The sequence below is a fragment of the Panthera onca genome, chromosome X (assembly GCF_046562875.1).
Source record: "Panthera onca isolate mPanOnc1 chromosome X, mPanOnc1 haplotype 2, whole genome shotgun sequence".
Lineage (NCBI taxonomy): Eukaryota > Metazoa > Chordata > Mammalia > Carnivora > Felidae > Panthera > Panthera onca.
The window spans coordinates 2,402,967-2,429,885 of record NC_138357.1 but is presented as its reverse complement, the minus strand read 5'-3'; the positions used below and the strand labels follow the sequence as shown (position 1 = coordinate 2,429,885).

The window sequence follows — 26,919 nt, the reverse complement described above, 5'->3', positions numbered from 1 at the left end:
AAGTGTTTAGAGGGAGGCCCCCTCCACAAGCCCCTTCCGGCCTGCCGCCGGGCTGAGGGAGGCAGAGGCCCCGCCAGTGGTGCCTGTTCCCATGCTCGGAGGGAGGGAGGTGGCCACGATGGGCGCACTGCTCAGGGAGATACTGGGTCACCCTGAGAAGCCCAGAGAGCAGCTTCCCGGACAACCAGTCAGGCCACTGGCAAGAATTTCCCAGGCGGGTGCAGGGAGGGAGGGAGGAAACGTGTGCCCGCCCACTCAATTCCAGATGCGATGGGTGCCGGGTGTCGGTGGCTGGGCCCGGGGTCTGCAGGGAGTCCTCACGTGGGACCCCAAGGCCAGTCACAGTGCAGACGGCAGTAGGGTGGTCAGGTCCCACGGCAAGGCGGAGACATCTGAGGCTTGGCGTCCCCAGGTTTCACCAGGCAGGGGCAGGAGCAGGAGCAGAAGCAGTGCCAAGGCCGCCTGGGACAGCAGGAAGCCCAGAGCCCGGGATGTGGGACACCACCACGGGGAGAAGGGCAGACTGAGCAGTGGGGGAGCCATGGCCCCCTCAGCCCCAGGCAGACGGCAGAGGGGAGGAGGCAGTCAGGAGGCGGCTTCTTGGAACCCGAGCTTTCCTTTCTGTCCAGCTCAAGTCTGCCCTCTCCCTCCTTCTGTCCCAAGCCGCTGATGGGGCTGATGGGACTGCTCCCGCTGAGTGTGCGGCTGTAACTGCCTCTCCCGCCTCAGGGCTGGCCCTGCGCCCCACCCCCCCTCCGCCCCCTGCCCCCGCGGCCCTGGCTCCTCAGGGCAGAGCTTCCAGTCCCCAGACTACTCCATGTCTTTCAGACTGTCATTGAAGATCTTGTATTTCTCAGTTAGTTCTTCCATTTTGGTGGCTGCAGACAGAAAACAAAATACAAACAGCAAAGTGAGCCCTAGTGCTTCCCGGCCCAGAAGAGGCCACTCCGCACCCCCCTCCCCGCCAGCCAGGCCTACACTGTGGTTCGCTGGTTCTCCTCCGGCCCTGGGCCCACCTGCGCCTGGCGCTCAAAGGGCTTGCAGCCCGGGCGCCCGGCTCCCAGCGTGCCCCCAGACACCGCCGGGCCAGGAGCTGCCCCTGTGGGTGCCAGGCCGAGCCCCAGCTCAGGCTCCACTCACTGGGCCGCGTCCGTGCCCGTCCCCACCCTCGCTCCAGAGCCCAGGAGCTGGGGCTTCCTCTGATTCTGCCGGTGTGTTCGATCTCGGTCAGAACAGCAAGCTACGCACGCAAGCAAGGCAAATGCCACGCGCCTTAGCTGCCCTCCAGCCTGCAGGCGACTGCCACGGCCCGCTACCCGGCTCTCAGGGAAAGGGGATGCCACCATAATTCGCAACTGCCTCCTGAGGTACCAATTTCAGACAGTGACCCCTGGGCATGACATACAGGGACTTTCACTCACACCCCTCCCCCACCCTGGGGACTCGGGGCACCACTCTGGGCTCTGCCTTAACTTAAATAGACACCTTCTTCCTTCTTCCGTCTCCTGGCTGGCCCTCTGCCCTCCCACTTGGCAGGGTCTCTCACTGACATTTGGTCCTGCCTGTCTGGAGGGGGACCCTGAGGCTCAGGCATCACGGGCACCCACGGCCCGCCCCACTTGTCACCAGTGCTCCCACTGGGTGCAGTTTACCGCCCTGATCACACTTCTCCACCGATGGGCTTTTCCTAGGTCCCTCTGGGTGTAACCTGCCTCTCCAGAATCCTCAGGCCATCCCCACCTCGAGCCCCACTCCAGCTCCACTCCGCCCTCCGTGGGCCGCCTCAACCCCGGGTGCTCCACCAGTCCGCACCCCTCCCCTTTGTCCTGGGCTCGCGTGGCTCAGAGCTGTCTGGGCTCTGGGTTTAGGCCAGAAGCCCCCCGCCCTCCAAACGTGCAAGGCATTAGCTTCTGGAGGCCGCCGGCTTTGTGTCCGCAAGCCTGGACCCCAGCACTGGACCTAGGGGTGCGTATTTTCAGTTCTGTCCGCGGTGCACTTGGAATCCAGAGACGCCCCGTCAGCTCTGCGCTCACCGGTCCCCGCCCTCTATTCTCCTTCCTCGCCTTCTCTGGAGGGCCTGCTGGCCACGGGCCGCTGAGATTGCTTATGCTTGCTGTCACTTTGTTCGCCTGTCTCTTTTCTCTCTATTCTCACAGATTTGTTGCCTCTCCTGCTGCCCCACCCCCCACAGAGCTCTTTCCCTGTGATGTTTTTCAACACTTTTAACTTCTAAGAGTGTGTGCTTGTTTTTCTCTTTGTTGGTGTTTCCTAGTTTTCTAGGTTAGGGTTTGCTGCAAAGTTCTCTTCTCTCCAAGACCCACGAGCCCTGCTGGTCCAGGTCTCTCTTCTCTCTTCTCTGGCGTTGGTCCAGGCTGGGGAGAGGGGGCCGCCCCCGCTCCACTCTGGGGGAGACACTCGTGCTCCCCAGCAGGAGCCCCGCGGGGCGCAAGGCAACGGAAGTGGCCTTCCTGCCGTGGGCCCTCGGGCCAGACAAAGGTGGGCTTCTCCTGTGCTGCCAGCCACACCGGGGGCCCGGGCTGCCGTTCACGTCAATCATTTTCTTTACGTGACAGCAGGCTAAGGCCTCACTGGCAGCACCGACCTGCCTCACTGGCCTGCTTTGCCTGCTCTCTCCCCTTCTGGCCCGCCCACCACTGCCCCTCCCCGGGGCCGCTGGCCGCAGGGCCCTGGGCCAGCGGCAGCTCTGGCAGACAGGCTCCCCCTTCTCCCTTGGGCCGTGGCTTTCTCCATCCACCGCATGCGACCGACTGCTACCATCCACCCCTCCACGCCGGTGCTGTCAGCTCCCCTCCGCTGCTCTCGGCACCGAGGCAAAGGGGGCTTCGGGTCCACCTGGTCGACATGGTGACTAGTGAATGACGACGGGGTGGGCTGCCCGCCCCACGTCACCGAAGCCCGCTCCGCGCACAGGACACAGGCCCGGCAGGCACTCCAGCCCCTCGCTTCGGGTTTCTTATACTGGGAAGGGAGGTGGCGCAGACACACAGACTTTCCCCCGCCGCAGAGCCTGAAGAGGTCACGGAGGCCGAAGCCCTCAGTTTGTCAGGTGGGAACAGGGAAGGCGGGAAGGCCGTTCCGACTGGCCCTGGCACGGAGGTGGCATTAACCGCTTCTCTGGGGTGCGTCTGCAGGCTAAGGACTCATGTCGAACAAAACCCAGGAGCTGCAGCGATGAGAGTCAAGCCCCGGCCCTGCGCCCCGGGCGCAGAGTTTTCCCTCACTACTGTCCAGACCTACAGGATGCCAGGCTCTCCAGGGAGAGCAGGCAGTCCTGTGCACCCAGCAGTCCTGCAGTCAGGTGAGACGGCACACGGCAAAGGGCAGTAATGACCGCTGTTCTATTAATGACGGCATGGTTCAGAAGCATTTTATTAACAGCAATTAAACACAGTGCAGGGGGGAAGTCACAGTGACAGTGGTGACCAGGAGGAACGTTACGACAGCTTTTCAAATGGACGATTTTGTGGGAGTCAGTCAGGAAGAAGAGAGACCTTTGAGTGCCCGGTATACACGTGGCAAGTATTCATGCCAAGGCCAATGCCGGCTGCCTGAGGAGAGGGCTGGCTGGAGAGTCCGTGCAAAGGGATGACTCAGAAGATCTGTGACCTAGCGCCACTCCTTGGGGCTGTGCTGGGGGGGACACATTTATAGGCAAATGCATCCACTGCTACCACCTGAGGCAGTGGCTAAGAGCTGGAGCCTGGGAGGAGAGGCTGGGGAGCAAGGACTTCCGACAGTCCCGGCAGGGCCGCATGTGTGCCCACGGCTGTGCACGTACCCAGGAGAGACCCGACAAGGACCCGAGCAATCACCTCGGGCTGACCTCGAGGCTCGGAGCAAGCAGGAAGTGAAGGAGAAGGAAACGTCATGAACTATCTGGCTGAGTGTTGATGAAAAATGAAGCTACACATCCAAGAAGCTCAAAGAGCTCCAAAGGGGATAAAGCCAAAGCAGTTCACACCAAGACAGATGATAACGAAAGTGTTCCAAGCCAAAGACCAGGATGATCCTGAGACCAAGAGGAGAAGAGGGGCTATAAAAGGGTCTCCATGAGATCAGCAGCTGGTCTCACATCACAGGCTACGAAGGCCTGGACACAGACTGTGGCCCACACAGCCTGACCGTACAATCTGACTCTCTACAGACCGAGCTTGCCACCCTCAGCTCCATGGCGACGAAAATGAACCAATTACGGAGACCGACGTGGTAGATGCGTCTCACGAAGACGTAATCATCAGAGTCAAGATGGCAGTTAGCCGTAGACAAGAAGAGACACACGACCTGGGACAGGGCAGCACCTGAGCCCGGCAGGGGTGGAGGGTGCGACTATTTCGTATTTCCATCCCTATGAGTTCAGGTTCCTCCCTAAACACTGTGTTTTGTATTTAAAAAAAAAAAAAAAGACCTTTTCTGAATGCACATTTCCATAATAAAACAATAAATGTACTCGGCCAAAACTTTAATTGAAACTAAATGCAGACACACTTTTGGCCCATCCAATAACAGAAATGCCAGAAGGGCCCGATCTAGCACTGATGAGGACGCAGGAAGACGGGTACCGCGTGGCCTCAGCGACGGAGATGGGCCTCGCTGCCGTGACGCCAAGAACCACATCCTAAGGACACGATCTAACATGGGAACACTGCATCTCCTGAGCAGACTGCCGGGGGGAGGGACGTGGAGCACATAAGTGAGCCGTGCTCATGATGCAGACTGTGAAGACTGGGGAGCAGGATGGACGAACCGCGTGTGAACTAGACCGCCCCTGCCCCTGCTGCAGATGCTCGCCCTCTGCCAGGGGCTCATCCACATTATATTACTATTATATTATATTATATTATATTATATTATATTATATATAATAGTAAAAAGCTGAAAATGACCTACAGGCTCAATAATAAAAAATGTTAAGCAAATTACAGCAAATACATGGATAGAATAGGGTTTCACAATTAAAGATATTATATTACTTCAAGGGGTGCCTGGGTGGCTCAGTCAGTTAAGTGTCCAGCTCTTGATTTTGGCTCAGATCATCATCTCATGGTTTGTGAGTTCAAGCCCCACATCAGGCTCTGTGCTGATGGTGCGGAGCCTGCTTGGGATTCTCTCTCTCCCTCTCTCTCTGCCCCTCCCTGGCTCATGAGCACGCTCTCTCTCTCTCAAAAATAATTAATAAACTTTAAAAAATGTTACTTCGAGATCATGGGAAAATGTTTATAACATTTTTAATGTGTTTTTTAATTGCTTTTAATGTTTATTTATTTTTGAGAGAGAGAGAGAGAGAGAGAGACAGAACATGAGCAGGGGAGGGGCAGAGAGAGAGGGAGACACAGAATCTGAAGTAGGCTCCAGGTTCCGAGCTGTCAGCACAGAGCCCGATGCGGGGCTCAAACCCACAAACCGTGAGATCATGACCTGAGCAGAAGTCGGACACTTAACCAACCGAGCCACCCAGGCACTCCAATGATGCTTTTTTTTTTAAAGTAAGCTCTATGCCCACTGTGGGGCTTGAACTCACAACCCCAAGATCAAGACTTGTGTGCTCTAGTCACTGAGCCAGCCAGGCATCCCAAGAAAATGCTTTATAAAATGGTCCCAGGGAAAGAACATAATATAAAAGTGTATATGTGGGGCGGCTGGGTGGTTCAGTCGGTTAAGTGTCTGACTCTGGCTCACGTCATGATCTCATGGTCTGTGGGTTTGAGCCCCGCATCGGGCTCTGTGCTGACAGCTCAGAGCCTGGGGCCTGCTTCAGATCCTGTGTCTCCCTTTCTCTCTGTGTCCCTCCCCCATTCATCCTCTGTGTGTCTCTGTCTCTCAAAAATGAATAAACGTTAAAATAAATAAATAAATAAATAAATAAATAAATAAGTAGAACTGTATATGTGCTGTGATTACTTACACAAAAAAGTAAAAAATGATGAGAGGAAAAAGAATAGAGATAAACAGACCAAAATACTAACATCAATCATCTCTGGGTCATCAGGTCATAAACTGTTTTTTTTGTTTTTTGTTTGTTTGGGGTTTTTTTTTTTGGGGGGGGGAGGGGAGCACAAGCGGGAAAGGGGCAGAGAGAGGGGAATAGAGGATCTGAAGCAGGCTCTGCGCTGACAGGCTGACAGCAGTGAGCCCAATACGGGGCTTGAACTCACGAATCGCGAGATCGTGACCGGAGTCGAAGCCGGACACAACCGGGTGAGCCACCCAGGTGCCCCAACAAACTGTTTTTACCATACCTCCACACACCTCTGGGTTATCCCAATTTCCCACAATTAATTTTTTTTTATTTTATATCCATAGAAAGCATTTTTTTTCAAAGGAGGGAAAACCTTATGCATCCGAAGAAGAAGCGAGCAAGGGGCAGTCCCCAGCTACTCCCCAAATGCTGGTCGAGCAAGAAAGGGCCACATGCGAGGCGGGCGACCACATACCTAGACTCGTGAGAGGGTTGCTGCCGCCCCAACAGATGCGCTCGTCCTGCTGCTGCTTCACCATCTGCACGGCTTCTGCCGAGGTGTCGGCGACCTGCGTGACCGCTCTCAGCAGCTGTGAGGGAGGGGGAGTGGCACAGAGGCATCAAATGCTGCTGAGCCCACCTGCAGAAGCCATCCCCTGCTTCCCCCAAGGGCAGCTGGAGAGTCACCAGTCAGAGTTCTCCGTCCTCACTCCTCTCTTCTGGGCCCAGTGGGGATGCTGCGCTATTACGTGCCCCATCCCACACTAGTGGCCCAGCAAAGCCAGGGCACGATGGGAAAACCCATGTCCCAAGATAACAGAAGGGCCTCTCCAGTGAGAAAGGGCTGTACCCCATGGGACCCTGTCGGCAGAACTGTGGAGGACAGGACGGACGGAGGTTTGGAAAGTCTAGGAGTCTTTGTCTTAAACCGACACGGTGCTCGCTTCGGCAGCACTTAAGCTAAACTTGCAAAAAAACAAGATAAACGCCATGGAAGCCCTGAGCCAATGTCAGAGTTCCACGTGTGGCAACTGCACTCATAATCACAACCAACCCAGTATTTTAGGTTGGACTCTAGGGATCTGAAATGTGAAACAACAAATGAGGAGGTAAATATTTATGTAGTCAGCTGAGCAGCGTGGGACCACTTTTTCCCATCTGTGTGAGCTGGGTCACAGGCAGGCAAACGTCTGGCCGTCTGGCTGTCTGGCTGGCATAGTTCCTGGTCATACACAAGAACGAACTGGCCACGATACACTTGGGTATATCATGAAGACAGAGTGACCCCAATACAGGGACAAAAAAGCTAGAGGCTGGGCTAAGGGTCCCATATGGTCCACTAGGACCCAGCACAGGCAGTACACAAACCTCTTCTGGCCCCAGGGTCTCGGCTCACCTAGCAGCCCCCTGAAATGCGGTAGGATTCTCAGGGAACATCCACATCAGCCCTCCCCCTTCCACGGCACCAGGAGAAGCGCCCTCCCCAACCTGTGCAAGCCCCAGGCTGAGGGCCAGAGCCCAGCCGTGCCAAGCCCGGCCCAGGCCCCTGCCCTCATGTGTGCGGCTGGGGGCTGCGGAGGCAGCCGGAAGGGAGGGGGGGAGCGGGGCAGGAAAGGGTGATTCTTACTTGGTTGCACGAAGTCAGGGTCTGGTGCACGGCCTGGACGATGGGGCCACACGGGTGGAGGTAGGGGCCCGGGCGCTGGCAGCACTCACCCAGCTCGTCGTCGTAGACTTGGAGGAAAGCCACAACGAGCTGGTGGAAGTCAGAGATGACCAGGCGCAGCTTCTGGTCCAGGGTGCTGGTGTCGGCCCCGCTCACAGCGCCCCCTTGCTTGTGCTGCTCAAAGCACAGCAAAGCCAGAGGTAGAGGGGTCCTCGAGGCCCTGCCTGCCCCTGGGGCACCAAGTCTCCTCCCGCGTCAGATACACAAGACCGGATGCAGAGAACAACTTGGTTTTGCACAAAGCCGCCCGGCTTCCAGCCTCAGCGCAGCCGCTGCCGCCTGTGTGGACCTCAGTCTCCTCCCCAGGAAGAAGAGGACGGGCCAAGGACTGGTGGGAAGGCCATGTGCAAGAGAGCCCGTGGAAGCCCAGACCTCAGGACCCGGTGCACAGCCTGCGTGAGGCCGATCTCTTTCATTCTTCCGAAAGCCTCTCCACATCTGCCCAGAGTCTGCCTGCCTCTCCCCTTCACATGGGCTGAGCACCCACAACATTCTAGAAGCCATGGAGCCCTGTGCACACACCACCTCACTTAACCCTCACGACACATTCGCTGTAAAGGTGGGGCCCCTGAGGCGGGGGAAGTCACGTTCCTTGCCCTGGGCACAAAGCGGGGCCCTTGCAGTCGGGCCCTCAGCCCCAAGCCCCATGGCCCCCGGGAGCCGACGCCCCTCACCTCCACCCTGAGCGCCTGCAGTTTGGCGGCGCTCTCCTGCAGCTGCCTGCCCAGCTCCACCACGTTCACGTCCTCCAACTCAACGCAGGGGCTGGCCCTGCGGGGAGAGGAAAGAGGACGTGCCCAGCTGTGTGCCACCGCAGTCATCGGAGCACCCGCCGGCCACACGGGGAAGGGTGTGTCCCGGCTAACGGGACCAAGTGGGACACGTACCTCTGCCAGGCACCGCTCTGCTGCCTAAGGAAGGGCTGAACGTCTAGGGACCATGGCTCACACTCGGGGCTCAGGAGCGTCTGCAGGTGGGGGCTGGAGAAGAGCTCCCCCAGAAGCACCTCGTTCTTCTCTCTGGTGTCCTCTAAGTGCTCCTTCACACTGCTGGGGCATCCCCAAGGCCACGCTGTCACTGGCCACAGCACAGCCTCCAGATCTGCTGAGGCCCCCGGCCGAGGAAGCCCTCAGTCCCCCAGGGTAGACCCCAGGGGCAAAACGAGACCAGGCAGAGAGGCCGGGAGGCGATGTCTCCGCCAGTCCCTGCCCTGCTTTGGTGGCCATGACCAAGCCCCATTCCTGTGAGAGCCCGCCTGCCTGCAGGGACAGCGCGGGCACCTGTGTTCCTCCGCAGGCCAGCCTGTCTTCTCCGAGGCCTGCAGGGCACCTTCACACCGACAGCCCGGCACCATGAGCGCTGTGCTGTGAGCACTGTCCTAGGGGGACGTCCTTCCCGGGCTCGCACCTCGCCGCGCGCCAGTGTGCAGCTGCCACCACCAGAGTGGCGAGTAAGACCCCAGCTGGAGACGTACGTGGTGGTGGGCCTGGGTGCCCAGTGGGCCCCCCAGGCCCACCACCTCCACGTGGAGCTCCAAGGTGCCTACCGGCCATTCTGTGGAGAGCCCGCCCTGAGCCTTTACCTGGAGCGGCTGCAGCATCCGGCAGTCAGGCTCTGGACCCCATCCAGCAGCTGGTTCATGAAGCGCAACTGCTTCTGGGCGCAGGCCCGGCCCTGGGCAGGGAAGGGCGCACCCACTCACTAGGCCAAACGTGCTGGGGGGTCCCCTGCCCCACACCTTGCCCTGCTGGGGCCAGTGGGAAGGAGTGGCCTGCACCAGCAACTCCCTGCGCCCGACCCGGCAGCATTTTGGAGCGGCTCGGGGCCCACGGCCTCAGGGGCTGCTGTCATCGAGTGCTCCCAGCCTCGGGTGGCGATGATGCCCGGGACCAGGCTCTGGGAAGTGCAGCAGAGATATACGGGAGCAGGGCCCCAGGGCAGGGGCTGGGGGCTCAGGCGGTGAAGCACAGGACTCTTGATTTTGGTTCAGGTCGTGGTCTTGCGGTTCGTGGCATCAAGCCCCGCGTCAGGCTCTATGCTGAGAGTGAGGAGCCTGCTTGGGACTCTCTGTCTCCCCCTCTCTCTGTCCCTCCCCTGCTCTCTTTCTCTCTCACTCTCACAAACAAATACACCTTTGAAAAAAGAAAGGAAGATACACGAGCACGTGCCCATCACACAGCCCACAGCACAGCTTCTTGGGCGGCTGTCTGGAGCACGGCAGGGCCTGCCGAAGGCAGAACACGGCCCGCAGGGACTGAAGCCGCTCTGTTCCTCAGGAGCGCCCCCGGGCCGAGGCTTATTCTCCCTTCAGACTGACCTCTGCAGCCAGGAATGGCCTGTGATGACCCTTCTCCTCACAGGAAGAACAAGTGGCCAGACTTCACGGCTGACAGAGCCCCCCGGCCTGAAGGCAGCTGGGATTCCCAGCAGGGACCCGCCTGGCCAGGAGCTCAAGGCTTCAAGAAGGAGAGGAGACTCACAGGACCCAAACACTTACAAGCTGAGAGGCCCAGTCCACTCCAGACAGCCTCGTGTGAGCAACGGTATCAGAAAGAAAGCCGGGGCCTGCCTCTCCGTTTTAGATCTTTCCTGCCGCTGCCCTCACAGACCCACTATTCTGAGGGATGCCACAAAACGATTTGCTCAGCTGGCATCACTATAAAGCCCTCCAAGAAGCATCTGCACTTAAAGTGGGCATGGAAGGCACAGGCTGTGGTAGAAGGGCTGTGCGGTTCCTGGCGGCATTTCGAGCCAGGCAGCCCTGGCTTGGGGAGTAGATTTGGGGACAGGAACATGCTCTGCTACGTTTACAGCCCAGCTCCCTCTCCATGGGTGCCAGGCCTCAGGCCTATGGCTGCCTGGCACTTTCCTACAAGCCTGGCTCCCGGCTGTGTAGCCACATCAACAGGATCAGTGGCTCTGCAAGCTTCTCAGTCTAAAACTGGGCGATTGGGCCCGGTCAGTACTCCTGTTGACCCACTCTCCCAATCTGGCCAAGTGACACTGAGCCCGAGTAACATACCTGAGGGCAGCATGAAAGCAGAGGCAGAGGTTGGGACACTGTCTAGACAGGAGACAGCCCAGACAGAAACATGACAGCAACTATCACTCAGGACCTCACAAAGCCTTGACCAGTGGCCAGGGCTGGGCCACCCTGCCTGCTGTGCCCTCCTCGGCACAGCCCTGACTCTGGTAGCCCCCCGAATGCCCGGGAAGAGATTGGTATCCCTGCTCTGGGCTCTGCCAGCCCGGGTCAGGACCGGGACTGTAGTGCTGAGCCCACTGGGTGGTCCCAGCCTATGTGTCCTGCCCGCTCCCTGGTCACGCTCCGGCAGCCTGGGGCACTCCTCTCCCAGAGGTGTTCCATTCCACTGAGCTGCGCTGGTGATTTGTATTTGAGATGTAACACACACACCATGAATTCACCCTTCTTAAGTACATAGTTCAGGGCTTGCTATGATAGTCACAGAGCTGCACAGCCCTTACCACTAGGTAAGCACAGGACATGACCATCACTCCCCAAAAGCAATCCAGTCCCCATGAGCAGTCACTCCCCATACCCCATACCCCCCACCCCCGCCAGCCCTAGCCCCTAGCACCCACTGATCTCCTTTGGCTTCTATGCATTTGCCTCTTCTAGACACTTCCTATAAATGGAATCTTACATACGTAGTCTTTTGTGACTGGCTTCCTTCACTCAGCATAATGTTTTTAAGGTTCGTCCACGTAGTAGTTTATTCTTTATTATTACTTGTTTATCCACGCACCGATTAATGGAAATTTCAGGGTTTTTTCCTACTCTCTGTCTATCGAGTAATACTTCCTGTTCATGTACAAGTTTCTGCGTGGCCAGTCCTGTGGGGTCCGCAGCTGGCAGTGGAAGCACTGGCCGCGAGGCACTCTAAACTGTGAGGCACGGTTTAGAGGAACCAGCAGGACTGTCTGCCACGGTGACTGAACCATCTGACACTCCCAGCAGCAATGGATGAGGGCTCCAACCCATCCTCATCCTCACCAATGCTTGTTACTTTCCTTTTTGTTTGTTTTTTTAAATCCTGGCCCTCCCACAGCACATGAAGTGGGATCTCATCGAGGTTTTGGGAAAAATGTATTCAGCTCCTTTGCCCAGTTTTCTGTTGGCTTCCCTGTCTTATTATTATTGAGTTGTAAGAACTCTTTATGGATTCTGAATACCAGACCCTTATCAGATATATGATTGACAAAGATTCTCTTTCATTCTATGGATTATCTTCAATTACCTTCAATTTCTTGATGTCCTTTGAAGCACCAGAGTAGCTCATTTTAATGAACTCTAATTGATCTATCTTTTTCTCTTGGTTTGTGCTTTTGGTACCAAAATGACTTTTTAAAACTATTATGAACCCATGGATTTGAAATAATGTTGACAGGCCTCAGTCTACTGCGGTCATCATCCTTCCGATGCATTCATCATCTCACGATGTTCCCTCTCTGGCCAATGAGGGCTTCTATTGATAGCTGCCTGCTGAGTCCTTCAGATGTAACTGTAAGTTCTTGGATGCCTGCCTTGTTCTCTTGTGTAACAAAGTGCTCCTGACTCAACTGGTACATTTCCTGCCCCAGGCTTTTGTTACAACTGGACTGTCATTGTTCTTGTCCTTTTAAGAGGATAAAGGGAGGAAACACACACATACACACACACACACACACACACACACACACCACACCACACACTCAGGTTTTAAGTTAAAATACATTAAGAGCTCATGCTGATATTCCCAATTCAAATTCCTACAGGGTTTGACCAAACCTAATTATCTTATACCCATATCTCCATATCTCCTTTCTCCCATGCCCCCCACCAACTCCCAGCTCTCAACAATGCCCACATGAATTATTTTGTTTTTATTTTTTATTCCATAAAAAGGAATGAAGAACTGATCCATGTTCCAGCATAAATGGCCCTTGAAAATATCGTGTTAAGTGAAGAAGTCATTACAAAAGGCCACATACCATAAGACTCCATTTATATGAGATAAAGACAGGAGAGTAGCGGGTACCAGGGCCTGTGAGTAACAGGGAGTGATGGCTTAATGGTCACGGGATCCCCTTTTAGGGTGATAAAAATGTTCTGGAACTAGACAGAGCATGCTATGGTTGCACGACAATGCGAACGTACTTAACGCTGATTGCACACTTAAAAGTAGTTCAGACGGTAAATTTTACGTTATGTGTATTTTACCACAATAAAAAATATTTTTTAAAACAGAATAGAACCCTTCAGAGCTTGCTGGGAAATTTTTTTAATGGTTAAAATGGTAAATGTTATGCTATGTGCATTTTACCACAATGAAAAAATCTTTAAAGATAAAAAGGAAGGGAGGGGTTCCAGTTCCAGGTAAGATGAAAAGACCAGCTTCCTCTCCCACTAAATACTCACCTCTCAGAGCAGGACAGAATGCATGTGGCAGGTGTCTATAGTCTCAGAAGGGCAAGTATCAGCAGGCATGTCAAGGACGCATGCCAGAATCCTAGGTGACCATCGAGGCTGGCGATGATCTAGCATGTTCTCTCCTCTGGTCTCTCTAGACCTGCACTCAGCCCAGCTCAAACCCAGAAGGGAACATAACAGTACAGACAGAGAACTCCAGAAAAGGAAAAGGAAACCCCTAACACTCAGAGAGAGGAGGGAAAATCTCCAGGCTTTTTTCTCTCCTTCTGCTCTGTGACCCCAGACCCCAGGCAATATCATGGCAGTGGTGGCCGCAGCAACAAAGGTGGTTACTAAAAGAAAACTGCAGAAGCCAATACTCTGGGAGCAGGGAATCTTCCTCTCCATTCAGTGTGGTGCAGTCACAGAAGTGGGTGCTTTATGGCTGCAGGGCAGCAAAGGAGAGCCCTTTCCCCCAGGAACCAGATAGTATCAAAGAGAGGACAGGGAGTGACAAATTAGAGAAAGGGATCCCATAAATCTGTTTTGAATGTCTGGGCTCACCCCCACCCGTGCAGGGATAGATCTGATCTCCAGGAGCATACTGACAAATGATCACAGGGGAGAGACCGACACCAGATCCCAGGCTGACCGTCAGGCGGTCCACATGCAGGGAGGGCCTGAACAGTAGCACAAAGGCTGTGGAAAGCGGGCCAACCCTGGAAGCACAGCCCAGGGAAGGAGGCAGAACGTGCAGCTTACGCCTGACCAGGTCAAGTACCTGCTACAACACAAATATCAACATTCTTCATAAAACTCAACAAGACCCAGAGTCAAAGTCAACGTGCGTGAGAAAAGACAATGAACAGACGCCAATCACAAGATGGCACTGATGTTGGAATTACCTGACAAATTTCAAGCAGTCATAAAAATGCCAAGTAAGTAATCATGAGTTCTCTTGAAACGAAAGTTAAAATAGAAAACATCAGCAAAGAACCAACTTTTTTAAAAATATTTTTTAATTTATTTTGAGATAGAGATAGAGACAGCATGAGCACAGAAGGGGCAGAGAGGCAAGGGGAGGGGGGAGAATCCTAAGAGAATTCCCAAGAGAATCCCAAGCTCTACACCATCAGCACACAGCCCAGTGCAGGGCTTGAACTCCTAAACTGTGAGATCATGACCTGAGCCGAATTCAGACCTTAACCAACTGAGCCACCCAGGCACCCTAAGAAACAATTTTTTTAAAAAGTATCTTTTTTAGAGCTGGAAAATAAGAATAACTGAAATAAAAAACTCAGTGATGAACACAATAGCAGAATTGAGGGTACAGAGGCAAGAGTCAGTGAGCTTGGAAACAGATTAACAGAAACTATCCAATGTGAGCAACAGAGAAGGAAAAAACATTTAAGAGCATCATGGACTTGTGGTACAATAATAAAAGGTCTAATATGTGTGTCGTAGGAGGCCCAAACGGAAAGGAGACAAATGTGTGCACTGATAAAATATTTGAAGGAATAATGGCTGCAAACTTGTCAAATTTGGGAAAAGACACAAACTTATAGATTTGAGAAGCTGAACGAATCCCAACAGGAAAGCCAAGGAAATATTCGCACAAACATAATCAAATTACTGAAGACTGATAACAAAGAGAAAGAAAAAAAAGTTTTAAAGTAGCAAGAGAAAAACAATGCATGACCCACAGGAGAAAAATTACCCAAATGACTGCAGATTTCTCACTGGAACCCGTGGAGAGAAAGAACTGCCAGCCCAGTACCCAGTACCCACCAGGAATAAAGGGGAACACTAAGAGAATTTGGACCCAGCAGACCACTTCTAAAAGAATTGCTAGGGGTACCTGGGTGGCTCAGTCGGTTAAGTGTCCCACTTTGGCTCAGGTCATGATCTCATGGCTCATGAGTTCGAGCCCCGCATTGGGCTCTTGTGTTGACAGCTCAGAGCCTGAAGCCTGCTTTGGATTCTATGTCTCTCTCTCTCTCTATGCTCCTCCCCTACTCTCTCTCTCACTCTTGCATGCTCTCTCTCTCTCTCTCTCAAAAATAAACATTAAAAAATTAAAAAAAAAAAAAAAAGAATTGCTAAAGGCCATCCTTCAGACAGAGGTGAAAGGATACCAGAAGGAGACTTGGAACATCGCAAATAAAGGAAGAATAAAGGACAAAACCAGACAATCAACTCAGTAGATGCAAAGAAAGCATTTACAAAAATTCAACACCCTTTCATGACAAAAGCACTCAACAACTAGGAATAGAAGGGAGTATCCTCAACCTGAAAAAGGGCATCTATAAAAAATTCACAGTTAACATCATAGTCAAAGGTGAAGATCAAATGCTCTCCTCCTAAATCAGAAACTAGGCAAGTATGCCCACTCTTGCCACTTCTATTCAACATTGTGCTGGAAGTGCTAGCCAGAATAATTAGGTAAGAAACCGAAATTAAAAACACACAAATTGAAAAGGCAAACATAAAGCTATCTCTATTTGCAGATGACACAGTCTTTTATATAAAAAATCCTAAGGGAATCCACTAAAAAAACATTAGAACAAATAAACAAGTTCAGCAACGAGGCAGGATACAAGAGCAATGTGCAAAAAGCAATTGTATTTCCACAGACTAGCAATGAGCAATACAAAAATGAAATTAAGAAAACAACTCCATTTATAATAGCATCATAAAGAATAAAATACTTAGGAACAAATTTAGATGTATATACTGGAAGCTACAAAACAGCTTTTAAAGAAATTAAAGAAAACCTAAATAGGGATGCCTGGGTGGCTCAGTCAGTTAAGCATCTGACTTTGGCTCAGGTTATGACCTCACAGCTTGTGAGTTCAAGCCCCATGTCAGGCTCTGTGCTGACAGCTCAGAGCCTGGAGCCTGTTTTGGATTCTGTGTCTCCCTCTCTCTGCCCCTACCCTGTTCGCACTCTGTCTCTCTCTCAAAAATAAATAATAAAACATTTTTTAAAAAAAAAATTTTTTAATTAAAGAAAACCTAAATAAATGGAAAGACAGTCCATGTTCATGGATAGAAAGACTTAATATAGTTGATGGCAATACCTCCCAAAACAACCCACAGATTCGACACAAACTCCATCAAAATTCCACTTGGCTTTTTTGCAGAAATTGACAAGCTTATTGTAAAATTCATGGGGAAATTCAGTGGAATCACTAATAAAAGCCAAAGCAATCTTTAAAAAGAGCAAAACTGAAAGATTCACATGTTACAACTTACTACAAAGCTACACTAATGAAGACAGTGTGGCATAAAGTCAGACATAGATCAATGGAACAGAATGGAGAATCAAGAAATAAACCTTCACATTTATAGTTAACTGATTTTCATCAAGGATGCTAAGACAATTCAATGAGGTAAGAATGGTCTTTTCAATACATGGTGCCGGGAAAGCTAAACAGCCACATGCAAAAGAATGAAGTTGGAGACACACTTTACACCATACATAACTAACTCAAAATGGATCAAAGACCTAAATGTAAGAAGTAAAAACTATAAAACTCTTAGAAGAGGGGCACCTGGGTGGCTCAGTCGGTTGAGCATCCGACCCTTGATTTTGGCTCAGGTCATGATCCCAGGGTCGTGGGATCAAGCCCCGCGTCAGGCTCCACACTGCTTAAGATTCTCCCTCTCCCTCTGCCCCTCTCCCCCACTCATTCTCATTCTCTCTTTAAAAATTTTTTAAAGACTCTTAGAAGAAAAGATAGGTATCTATCTTCATGACTTTGGATTTGGCAATGCATTGTTAGCTATAACGCCAAAAGAACAAGCAACAAAAGAAGAACATGCATAAATCGGACTTCATCAAAACTAGAAAGTTTTGTGCTCTAAAGTATAATTCCGGAAAGTGAAGAGACAATCCACAGAATGGAAGAAAATATTTGTAAATCTAATATCTGACATGGCTTGTATCCAGGACATATAAAGAATTCTTACAACTCAACAATAAAAGACAACCCAACTAAAAAGTGGGCAAGAGAACTGAACACAGACATTTCTCCAAAGAAGATATCCAAATGGCCAACAAGCCCATGAGAAGACGCTCAACATCATTAGCCACCAGGGAAATGCAAATCGAAACCCACACACCAGGATGACTGGAATGAAAAAGATGAACAAATTTTGGTGAGTATGTGGAGGGACCGGAACCCTCACACACTGCTAGCGGGCATGTCGAATGGTGCAGCCACTTTGGAAAACAGGTTGGCACAACATTCTTCGAACCGTTAAATGTACTACATTTACTACATTGACCTGTCACTACCACTCCTAGCTATGTACCCCCAAAAGAACTGAAAACGTGTCTTCAGTTAAAAACATATACACTGACATTCATCTTATTATTGAATAGCCAAAACGTGAAAATAATTATTTCAAGAGTTTGACAAGATTCTAAGGGTAGGGGTAGGGTTCCTTTGACTGATGCGGGTGTGGATCAGGGTCACTTCTGTTCAGAAAGTTGCAGGGGGCCAGCGAGTCAGGGAAAGTGCATGGGCTTGGACCAGAGGCCTGGGTTTGAGGCCAGGCTCTGTCACTGGGTGACCTAGAGCAAGTCGTCTGACACTTCCCCTGTGAAATGGGGCTAAGATAAGTACCTACTGCCAAGGGTGAGTGTGACAGCTACTGGCATCTAAAGTACCCACCACAGTGCCAGTGCATATGAAGTCACTGACCGAGGACAGGATGTGCTCTGTCCCTTCAGTCACCATATCCAGAGATCTGCCTCGGGCCTCCTCAGTGGCCTTCCCCGCTTAGCCCTAGGGGTGGCTGGGGTGTGTGCAAGGGAATCCTACTGATTCCTGTCCCAGGGGGCTGAGGAACAGTGGCTGGGATGCTGCCTTCCTGAGGCCAGAGGAAAGATACCCTCCTACCCCTAACCCAGCCTCACCGAGGTCCCCAGCCTGTGGGGACGGAGAGGACCCTCTCTTACCTTTAGGAGCTCCTGGTCATCCAGCCCACACAGCATCAGCTCCTGGCCTAGTCTCACCATCTCTGTCAGAACACAAGGATCCTATTACCGCAGAGGCCCACCCAGGCAGGAGAGGACACCGTGCGCTCAGGGGCACGCTGACACGCAGACTGCCGAGCGCCGCTCTGGGGACGGTGCTCCCGCTCCAGCATGGGTGGGCCGGTGTCCCAGAGGCCAGGCTAGGCCCAGAAGGCCTAGGTGGACAAGGAGGCGGGGACAGGATACCTAGGAATGCCTCTGGCTGTGTGACCCGCATCAGTTTCCTGGGCTGAAAATAGGGCGTCACATCTGACGTTCTTCCATGTAAGGAACACTGTCTGGCTTCTAGGAGAAGCAGCCAGCCTCCTGAGGAGCTGACAGAGGTCAGGGAACCTTCCTACAGGCCTTTATCATCATCGTCTCCTTTCACCTTGCCAGCAGCTCTAGGAGGCAGACCTCAGCTCCATGGTACAGATTGGGAAACTGAGTCACTACCTGGTGCCCAGCCACACCTTACAGGGTGCTCTGGGCATTTTCTGAGCAACCATCTGGTACAGAGAGAAAGGCCCGGACTTGGAGCTAGAAAGCCTGGGGCCAATGCCAGCTCTGAACCCCCGAAGTAGCTCTGTGGCAGTGCCCTTACTCCTTCATGGGCAAAGCCCATCTCCTATGCCGACATGGGTCAGTGATCCAACAGGCCTAACTCTGGCATCTGCTTTGGAAGGTTTGGTGCAAGAAACGAGCAGAGCATTTTTGTGAAAGCGCTAGTAATCCCGGAAACAGAGTACAAATACCAGTCATAGCCCCAAGCATGCCTACTCTACCCACAACCCTTAACCCCAAACCCTCGTGTCCTCCACAGCTCCTCTCCTGCTTAGGCCACGTCCAAGTCTCGGTGAGCCCGGCCAATCCCCGCTTCAGGATAAGCCCGGGATCTGGCCAACACTCTACCTCCACTGCCGCCCAGTCCCCATGTCTTGCCTGCATCACCGCAACATGCCTCCAGGGCTCTCCCGGCCTCCGCCCGGGCCTCCCGTTCTCAGCTCAGCGGCTGTAGGGCCCCTGCGACACCACAGCTTTAAGCTTAAGTCAGGCCACAGCTTTCCTGACAATAAAAACTGTCCTTCCATGGCCCACAGACCTAGCCTCATCCGGCCCTGTGGCCTCTCTCTCTGCCCTCGCCCCACCACTCTTCCCTTGCTCTTCACTCTGCAGTGGCCACCCCGGCCTCCTTGCTGCTCTTCACAGCTGCAAGACACAAGCAAGCCTACCTCAAGCCCTTTGCACTTGCTGTCGTGTTACCCTGAACACCATTCTTCCTGAGATCTGCCAGGCTCGCTTCTTCCCTTCCTGCAAGTCTGTGTTTAAAAGGGAGGCCTTGGGCACCTGGGTGGCTCGGTCGGTTAAGCGTCCAACTCTAGATTTTGGCTCGGGTCACAATCTCACGGTTTGTGAGATGGAGTCCCATCTCTGCGTTGACAGTGTGGAGCCTGCTTGGCATTCTCTCCCTCTCTTTCTCTGCCCCTCCCCCGCCCATACTCACTCTTTCTCTCTCTCAAAATAAGTAAATAAATATTTTAAAACGAAGAGAGAGAGGGAGGCTTTCCCCAACCATCTTATATCCACAGGAGCACCCTTCACCGCCCATGCACCACTCTGCCCTCACCTGGCTTGCTGTATGGCACTTCTCACCATGCAACACAGAACTTTGCTGCCTCCATCTATCACCTGTTTCTCCCAGCTGGCACGTAAGGGCCGTGTGAGCAGCACCTAAAACAATGCCAGGTGCGTGGGAGACACTCCACAAATACCGGTCAAATGAATTCATGAATTGTCCGAATCCTCTTTGGAGGATTATACCCTTTGACAAGCACCCGTGTCCTACCACCTGCTCTGACACTTGGCACGCTTCCCCGGGTGGGCGAGGCCAAGGCTGTCACCCCAGCTCTACAGAAGAGGAAACTAGGCCGGGGATGGCGAGGTCGAGGCTTTGGCTGGACTAAGGGCATGGTTAGTACCTGTGGGTGGGTGGGTGTGAAAGAATTCAGATACAGGCTGATGGCCAGGCTCACCTGGCCTTGACGTTGTCCCATCAGTAGGAAAGTGCCGGCCATAACACACTGGGGAAAGGGCAGCACCGCTGTGCAGCCCAGGCCGGTCCTTCACGCTCCAAGACACGACACCCTGTTCTTCTGGGCCATTTCAGCCTCGGGGACAACTGTCCCTGGATAACTAATCTGGCAGTGACGGCCGGGGCCTGCACTGGAGCTCCAGGGTCCAGGTCACCCACCCTGGAGTAGATGGGCCAAACGCAGGCCCACGAAAATCTGACCTTCGGAGCCACCATTGTGAGGACTGTTCCCTATCCCCTTTTGCCTAACGTTCATCACCAGATTAAGAACCGTTTCTGCCAACAAAATATCGAAAAGAAGCAGTTACAAGACAAGCCCTATGGAGAGCTATCAAGCGTGCACGTGGCAGAAAGATGGGGACGGAACCACCAGTGGCATCGGCAAGAACCAGTCCCCGCCTCTGGTGCCCTGGCGGGTGGGCTGGCAGGGTGACACATTCTTGGTCTCATTCGCATGCCCCTGTGAGAGGAACTCTCCCACTGGCCTACGCACAGGGCGTGAGTGTGCCCTGATTCTAGAAGGCTCTGGCAAGATCTCCAGGGTGTGCGCTGGCCAGCAGTAAACACCAATCCGATGGGAAATTCACTCCGTCTTGCTAAGGAGGCCACGCACAAGCTCAGAATCCACCCCCCAACTCCAAAGTCCTGTAACGCAGACTCACCTTGGATCTTCACCTCGACTGGGGCCCCCTTTAGTGAGCTGAACTTGTCCTGCCAGGAGGGGCAGACCCTGCAGGCAAAGAGCAAAACTGGTCAGTCCTGAGCGGGCCGCAGAGGCTCCTAGTGACCTCTCCCCGCACGTGCTCTAAAAAAGTGAATTACTTGTGCGTGAGCTAAACACCACTGAAATGTTCACTTTGAAATGGACGCTTTTATGTGATGTGAACGTCAACTCCATAAGTTACCAGGGGGAAAAAAAACCACAAGATATTTCTGCAAGTGAACCTCAGAAATGTGGATTTGAATACTGAAATTTAAATTCTCATGATAAACAAAATGACCACCCAAGAGGAAAATCCTGATTTCCTCAGAGCTTGAAGCTCTTTCTCAGAAGGAACCGAGGGGCTGGCTTTTCTTTCAACCATGCTGCAGGTTCATTTGAAGGCTGTCCACCAAGGCCCTTCCTGCCCGGGCATCCTTGAAGCCCTGCCTGGGTGTCCCCTGGGAAGCTGGGGGAGGGCCAGGCCCACAGACATCCTGGCATCCCTCCATCACAGCAGGACCCGGGCACTGACCTCCCACTGAGCTCCCACCTCCCAGACCGCAGGCCCACTGAAGCCAGGAGCCAACTTTTCTTTTTATACATCTGGGCTCTAATGCCATGGCAGCCAGCACAGAAAAGGCAGCCAGTGTGTATTAACAAATGAATAATCAGGGCCTCTCGCCATGGAATAATGTGCCATTAGTAAATGCCCATGCTTAGCTCTTTCAACGGAAGGACGTTTTCTCTTTTTTGAAAATCTTAAATCAGCAGGACATTAGGCTACTCCAGTTCACACCTTTAAACCATTTGGGGGCTCCTAGTGTGATAGGTTCTGGGATCACAGCCCCAGCCCCTGGGTTGGGAGACAGCAATCCCAGCTGTCCCCCTAGGTCCAGCAGAGCCCCAGCCCTGATGATACCAGATAGATACATGGGACGGTGGCCACTCATAAGCATCTTGCCTTAAGACACCGAGCTGATGGGCAAAACCGTTTCCAGAGACCACATCCAAAGGCAGGCGTCATAAGCAACACACAGCCCAGGCCCCCCAGACTGGGTCTCCTCCATGATCACGAGACGGTCTGAACACTGCACCCCCAGCCCCTAGCACCAGGCCTAGCACAACACCAAGGCCGTGGGGACGTCGCTCCAGCTGCTGAGACTAACACCTGCCTGCCAGGGAGCCTCAGGAGCTGGCTGCCAGGGCAAGCCCCCCCTACAGAAAGATGAAGAGGCTCTTTCCACAGGACAGCAGGGACCGGGACTCCACTCTGCCATCATGGTGTAGTGGCCTGCCAGCCCTAGGGACCTGCTGACTTTGCATGGTAGAAAAGGGCAGGGCAGCTGTTCCACGAAGCGGGCTCACTTCTCCATCCCTGGGGCCACGCCTCCGAATGAATGCCTGCGTCCCAGGCCACACCTGCCCTGACAACACTGGGACCCTGGGAGCTGGTGGGGCCACCCTGCACCTGAGGCCCCGGGCCCCACGCCGCAGAAGTACAGCAGAGAGGGAGCCTCAGCTATATCGCCTGTCTTCAAGACTCACTGAGGCAGCCAACTTTTCTGCCAAAAAGGGGTGGGGCAAAAGGAGTGGGAGAAGGAGCCCCCCGCCGTGTGAAACGCTAGGAGGCTGGGCCCTGGGCCTGGTTGCTGGGCGACGCTCCCACTCATAAGGCGCCAAGGAGCAGAGAGCACTCAGCAATCCATCAGGCTGGACCACAGCAAACCACTTCAACACACTAAAGAACAAATCCACAAAAGCCTAAGCGACCTCACTTGGAAAGGGCTTTCATTAAAGTTGATTTTCCTGAAGCAGCAGGGAGCAGGGCAAAAAGGAACGGCACTCAAGGCCTTGAAAAGCAAGCACAGCTCTTCAGGAGCCAAGGAAAGCCAGGCGCCCTGAATTCAGCAACGCAGGGGACCCCGTGGCCCTGCTCCACCCCACGCTGCGGGCCAGCTCGGCACACGGGCCGGCCAGAGCCAGCACGCTGAGCCCCACGGCCAACACTGGCTACAGCTCCCAGGTTCCACCCGGAGTGGGGTGAACAGAGCGGCCGTAAGCAAGAGCTGAAACGCAGAAGCCACGTGCAAAGAAAGCCTACATGAAATATGGGAGAAACTGAAACTGAATTCTATCCAGTTCTCTTTTCGGGCCCTTGAAAGGCCCAGGGCACTTTTGCCAGGTTGCGATTGTAAGAAGCAATTATCCGTTCCCTGCCTATTCCTTCAGAGGATTCAGCTTCTTGTATTTATAAAAGTACTAAAAGCACTTCAGGAACGTACCCATACACTCCCACGCATCCCTCTCTGGGCAGCAGGTGACCCAGTCCCCAGCATCAGATTGGGCCAGGCAGATCTGGGCTCTGTCCACAAGAGCCTCTCCAAGACATGGCTGTGGCCTCCCTCGTTCTGGGAGAACGCTCGAGACCCCATTCCCACTACTGCCTCTCCTCCTGAATTCCTGGACCATGCACTGGTCCTTCCAGGGCTGGCAGTGACTGTCACATGAGCCATGTGTCATTCCAAGCCAGCCTCCTGCCATCCTGGGGCTGTTGCAACAGTCTACATCTTGGTCTCCCTGCCTCCAGCCTCTCCCCTCCAAACCCATCCACCACAGAACCCCCGAGTCACCTTGCCAAAGCTGCCAACTCCAGAAGGTTGCTCCACGCTGGCCCTGCCTAGAGCGTGAGGTACAAAGGCCTTCATGCGGCTTGCAAGGCTCTGCATGAGCTTCCCCGAAGCTGCTCTTCAGGACACTGCTGCCCAGCTCTCCCTCCTACACCTCAGTCCCTCACCCCTGTTGAAATGAGCACCTGCCATTATCTGTCCCCTCCCAGATCAAATGCCACCTCCTCCTTGCCAGCACCCATAACATTCAGAACACAGAGATATGCCCAAGTCTGGGGCTCATGCCTGAGCCCTTTGCAGTACTGGAGTCCCCGTTCCTTGAGGACACCCGTCCGAGCCTGAGGCGCCCAGAAGGACACACGGGTGCGCATGTGTCCATGGACCTGCTTGTCAGCCCACAGCCTGGACCACACGTGCGGCCTGGGGCTGATGCAGGAGTCCTACCTGCTACCTGCCCTCCAGCAGCTCCCAGTACTTTGCAGAGCCAGACAGGACAGCAGGCCGAGACAGAATTCATGGGCTGAGGGCTCTGGTAGCGGTATGCTCAAAAGGTTGTGGGTATCCAGCGGAAAGATGGATATGTTTTGCCCTGGGAGCTGGGGAGAGTTTATTTTTTTTTATTTTAGAAAGAGAGAGAAAGAGAGAGGGAGGGAGAGAGGGGGAGGGAGAGAGAGAGAGAGAGAGAGAGAGAGAGAGAGCATGTGAGCCAGGGAGAGGGGCGGAGGGAGAGGGAAATGGAGAGAGAGAGAGGGAGAATCTTATGCACGCTCTAAGCTCAGCATGGAGCCGGGCTTGATCCCACAACCCTGGGATCATGAACTAAGCTGAAATCAAGAGTTGGATGCTCAAGTGACTAAGCAACCCAGGCGCCCTTGGGAGCTACTTTAAAAGGAGTCGGGCCATGTAAGAGAATGTGTAACATGCAGAGACCTGAAGGGTGTTTCCAGGAGGGAGAGAAAAGGTTATGAGAGTGCTCTGAGGCCTGGAAGACAGGACAGGCTGCTGGAAATGCAGAGGCCCTAACATTGCAAATGCCTCCTCTTCCTCCCAGCCATTCATTAGACACCCAGCCCAGGGCGAGGCCTGCTGCCGTCCAGTGGCCTGGCAAGTACACCAGCTGGGTGCAGGCTGGATCCTTGCTGCTCCAGTACCGGGCGCCTGCCCGGGCATCTTCCTTAGCTGCAAGGGCAGACAGGCAAGGCTGAAGAAGAACAGGCCCACGCCTGGCCTCCTGAGAGACTCCCGTACCAACCGTGGCCACTCCAGAGAGGGCCCCGGGGTCACGCCCAACAGTACAGGAGGCTGTTCTCCATGAGGCTTGGTCAAGCCTTCCGCACTGCAGCCTTAAGACAGATGCTCAGCTCAGGGGCTGCTGCTCCTAAGGAACAGACTTCCCTTAAGACTTTCTGGATCTTTGCCCTTGCCATCTGGGCAGGCTTTGCTCCCCCTGCAGAGTGCCAGGCACACACAGCAGGGCACACCTTGACCTGAAGGACTGGGAAACAGGGTCTCGGCCCTGGTTGTCACTCCTCAGTGGCAAGACGTAAGACAGTTCACAACTCCAGACTGAGAATGAAGGGAGGGAGGCCCTGTCAAGTCTGAAACTAGTAAAGCGAGAAGAACACTCAGAAGCACCACGCAGCACTTCAGCAGGGCAGCAAATGGCCCAGCTAGAGCCCTGGTGTGGGGGTGCCAAGGCAAATTTGAGCCCGGCTTTCGTGGCTGGCACTTCTTTCCCAAACAGCTGCTCTCGTGATGTCCGGGGATAAGGTATGAAGCCCTCTGGGAGTACCACTGCTTGTAAAAATATCAACCCCTCCCCCTTCCCCAGGTGGCCCCGGGGGTACCCCAGGGACTGGGAGGAAGAAACAAAGATGTTACCGAATACACATCCACTCCAGGATTTCCAAGCGGTACTTCGAGGGACTACACAGCAGTTCCTGAATGGTCTTGGGTTCTGTGATATAAAGACCCTCCAGGACCGGGCAGTTGAGGTCCTAAGCAAGGAAAGGGAAAACCAGGAAGCTTTAGAAAGTCTGACCGAAGGGCAGAGATGCACTTCTGCTCTCATGCTCTCCATGCACCTTCCCTCACACCAGGCTGGTGAGCACACGCGCTCCCCACCCCCGCGGCCGGCACGCGGCCAGCAGCGCTGTCCCTCCCACTGTCCTTCCGTCTTGCCCAGAGTTCAATTCCCCTCGTTCTTAGCCCACCTGCAGTGGCCTGCCACCCCGCCTCCTCAAGTACGCCCCCTCCGCGCAGTGTAACCTAGTAGCAACTAGGGGCTCTGACGAGATTGCGAGATTCTGATCCCGGCTCCCGGCTAGGAGACCCAAGGAAAAGTCGAGTGAGAGCGCCCGTAGCGCCGGTCTGCAGGGGACCGGGAGGGGGACCGGCGAGGGGTGGGGCGGAGCAGAAGCAGGGCGTGCCGGACCCCGGCCGGCGGTCGGACCTGGTGGAGCGGGTCTCCTCCCCACGGGCACCTGACTCCCACTCGACAGGGTGACACGGACCCCGCCCGTCCGTCTCCCCCTAGACCCCGCGAGCTCCTGGAGGCCAGGGCCCGTGCCCTCCCCGCGTCTGCACTTGCTTCATGCGCCCAGCCAGGTCCCGCAGAATTCCTGCAACACAAGTTAAGGGGCAGCACCCGCGTGGCGCCAGCCCGAACTACCAGGCACGGACCACGCAGACGGCAAGCGTGGAGGCCCAAGGAGCAGAGACAGGTGCCCCCCCAGCCGCCCCTGCAGCGGGACACAGGCCGCAGCCGGGAGCTAACACAAGGGCGGGAGCGTCGCGCCGCCGACTTCCGCTGTAGGCCCTGCCCTCCCCGCCGCCCGGCCGCCGCTGTCCGGGTGGCTCCCTGGGCCCGCGGCACCTTTAGCTTCGCGAACACCTCCACGGCCGCCTTGAGCACGCCGTCGTCACCCTCGTCCCGGTAGCCGTCGCCGTTGCCGCCAGCACCCAGTCCAGCCATGTTTCGCGCTCTGAATCGCGCCCCGCCCCCGCCCCAGGCTCACCGGCTGACCCGGCTGCCAATCACACCCAAAACCCTGCGCCCGTCCCGCCCCCCTGCCTGTGCCCGCCCCCCGCCCCTCCCACCCTCTCCGCGCCCCCATTGGGCTGCCGCTCCACGCGCGCTGTGGCACCACCCAGGAGGCCGGCCTTGGGGAAGGGGCGGGGCGCGGGCTAGCGCGGCCTAGCTCTCTGGCCCCCTCCCTCACGTCGCCTCTGCTAGCTGTCTGGGCGGAGGAGGCGTCCGGGCGAGCCTTGTCCGGGAGAGGGCGCTCCTGCCTTGGGCGGGTTGTCCTCTCGAGGATGGAGAGGCGCCTTGTGGGTGGGACGTAACTGGGACTTGAGCATC

The 26,919-nt window shown here is 54.4% G+C and overlaps 1 protein-coding gene across 2 annotated transcripts; it reads right to left on the bottom strand.

The window, feature by feature from the left end:
* Positions 1–771: 771 nt before the first annotated feature.
* HAUS7 (HAUS augmin like complex subunit 7) lies at positions 772–26,570 on the bottom strand. Of its 2 annotated transcripts, none has more exons than XM_081793393.1 (10): positions 26,434–26,570; positions 25,440–25,555; positions 20,891–20,958; positions 18,080–18,141; positions 9,286–9,377; positions 8,591–8,749; positions 8,378–8,474; positions 7,605–7,817; positions 6,453–6,567; positions 772–878 (listed from the first exon to the last, which is right to left on the bottom strand). In XM_081793393.1, the coding sequence occupies exons 1-10, from the start codon at positions 26,530–26,532 to the stop codon at positions 811–813; spliced, it is 1,089 nt and encodes a 362-aa protein (XP_081649519.1). In that variant the 5' UTR covers positions 26,533–26,570; the 3' UTR covers positions 772–810. The 2 variants fall into 2 exon arrangements, with proteins under 2 accessions (XP_081649519.1, XP_081649518.1); XM_081793392.1 differs by having other exon boundaries at positions 8,591–8,752; positions 26,434–26,569.
* Between the last annotated feature and the right edge of the window lie 349 nt (positions 26,571–26,919).